Here is a 1,930-nt window from a genome sequence, read left to right as displayed (position 1 = left end):
TTCGGCGCCGTCGTATGTTACGGCTCGTCGCGCTTGTGACATCCCCTCTGTTTTCGTCGTATATATGTTCGTGTCGCGCATGCAGTGCAGCGCACGCGCAGGTAGCGTCCAACGCTGCCGATAACAATGACCTGCGGCTCTACGAGAGACCGACCGACGGACATGACGATGGTTCGAGAGGTTGACGAGAAAAGGAGCCGCACGCATACGCACCAGCCTGCACGCATGCACGGACGCACTGACTCGCAGGCGCGTGCATGGCAGACACGCAGCACTCGGCAACGACGATGTGTACGCAAGCTACGTGCCTGGACAGCTCAAACTTATCCATGCATGCTAGCAAGCGGGTATAAAATGACATGCTGCCCGCTGAGGCTTATCACACCTTCAGCTTTCCAGATAAAAGATCGAGTTTGCTGCTAGGTCGATATGGGCTCTCTCATGGCTGGATGGAGCTCACACGCGCTCGATGACGATCTCAAAGGTACGTCCGCCATGTACAGCCATCCACCATCCGTAGTGCATGCAGCTTCACGTTGCAAGATTCATAATTAGACTTGTACTATAATGATATCTATCATTCTATCTGTGCAGCTCGTTTCATGAGAAATCGTTCGCTGACCAAGGAGGAGGTGGAGGCCTTCTGGAGGCAGCACAAGAAGCCGGCGCCGGAGGACAACGTCGACGGCGGCGAGACCGTCGTCGCCTCCTCTCCCCGCGTACGTAACCGGTTTTTGTAAATGATGCAAGCATCGGGCTCCTTAACTAGTCTGGTAAATTACTTATATTTTTGTCCTCTGCTTGCATGTGTTGATTAATTAGCAGGGGAGGTCGACTCTGTCTCATGTCCGTTCGTCGCCGCCGGCGTTGACCAGTACCAGTAGCGTGGATGGTGACGGCGAGGCTGCCGCTAGCCCCAGCGCGAGCCGCGATTGGTACGTATAGCTTACCTAGCATCAGGTTTTTGAGTTCATACATGAACATATTCACAGCATGCATGGATCCATGTGTACATGCATGTATCGATCACGTACGGCTGGTTGTGTGCATGCATGCAGGTGGACGAGGAGCAGCTGGGCGTTCCTCAACGAGCCGCCGCCGCAGCAGCGCCGCGAGGGAGCAGGCGTTGGGCAAGGCGCCGCCGCCGCCGTCTGATCATCATCTCTTTAATTACTTTTTTTTGCATGGTATCTCTTTAATTACTTTGCTAAGCTAGCTTTGTACTATCCCTGTAAATACGTTATACGTACGTACGTACCAGCCGTGTGTAGCTAATGTTTGATACCTTTTGTATTGTCGCTCATGTAACCTTGGAGATATGCTATGTGTACGTGTCACGATCTATATTGGCATCTCAGATAGTACAAAATACAAAATTTTGGGACTAAAATTTTGAGCAATTTTTTTGCACACACCTCTACTAATGTCTTTCCAGGGAGAAAATGTGCAGGATGTTAGAGAACTTGTTGATGTTTATCCAAAACAATTCAGATTTTTTTATTTTTCTTCTTCGAAATTTGTTGTGTTCATGCGGGTGCATCTGAGCTTGAGATTATAAAAACACTTAATGTTTGATCCCTATACTATGTGGCATGCCACCTTTTGTATTGTCGCTCATGTAACCTTGGAGATATGCTGTGTGTACATGTCACTATCTATATTGGCATCTCAGATAGTACAAAAAACAAAAAATGGGACGACAAAAAGACCTCTACGAGGCTGTGACGGTCGAGATCGGTTGTCGCATGTTGCCAGGCTCCTTCTCTAGGAGCGCCATCATCCTTGGCTGGAAGACCTGGCAGCTATGTGGAATGTTGTCGAGGATGTCCCGCGGCAAAGAGCAGGTCGGTGAGGCGGAGCCGCGATTGGCTCACATTGCTTTTAAGGAAAGGCATATGCCCGACTTTATAAATAAAGCCACCAGGCAGAG

The 1,930-nt window shown here is 49.7% G+C and overlaps 1 protein-coding gene across 1 annotated transcript; it reads left to right on the top strand.

Annotated features, from left to right (window-relative positions):
* Positions 1 to 429: 429 nt before the first annotated feature.
* On the top strand, positions 430 to 1,155 carry LOC119313083. The gene is made up of 4 exons (XM_037588901.1): positions 430 to 484; positions 595 to 719; positions 823 to 935; positions 1,059 to 1,155. The coding sequence occupies exons 1-4, from the start codon at positions 430 to 432 to the stop codon at positions 1,153 to 1,155; spliced, it is 390 nt and encodes a 129-aa protein (XP_037444798.1).
* The last annotated feature ends 775 nt before the right edge of the window (positions 1,156 to 1,930 follow it).

This window comes from Triticum dicoccoides, chromosome 5B (assembly GCF_002162155.2).
Source record: "Triticum dicoccoides isolate Atlit2015 ecotype Zavitan chromosome 5B, WEW_v2.0, whole genome shotgun sequence".
Lineage (NCBI taxonomy): Eukaryota > Viridiplantae > Streptophyta > Magnoliopsida > Poales > Poaceae > Triticum > Triticum dicoccoides.
The sequence above is the reverse complement of the archived record's forward strand: the minus strand, read 5'-3'. Positions and strand labels throughout refer to the sequence as shown.

Coding starts and splice junctions, on each gene's coding strand:
- LOC119313083 (XM_037588901.1), top strand. CDS start 430: ATGGGCTCTCTCATGGCTGGATGGAGCTCACACGCGCTCGATGACGAT. Junction 485..594: donor GCTCGATGACGATCTCAAAG/GTACGTCCGCCA, acceptor CTATCTGTGCAG/CTCGTTTCATGAGAAATCGT. Junction 720..822: donor TCGTCGCCTCCTCTCCCCGC/GTACGTAACCGG, acceptor TTGATTAATTAG/CAGGGGAGGTCGACTCTGTC.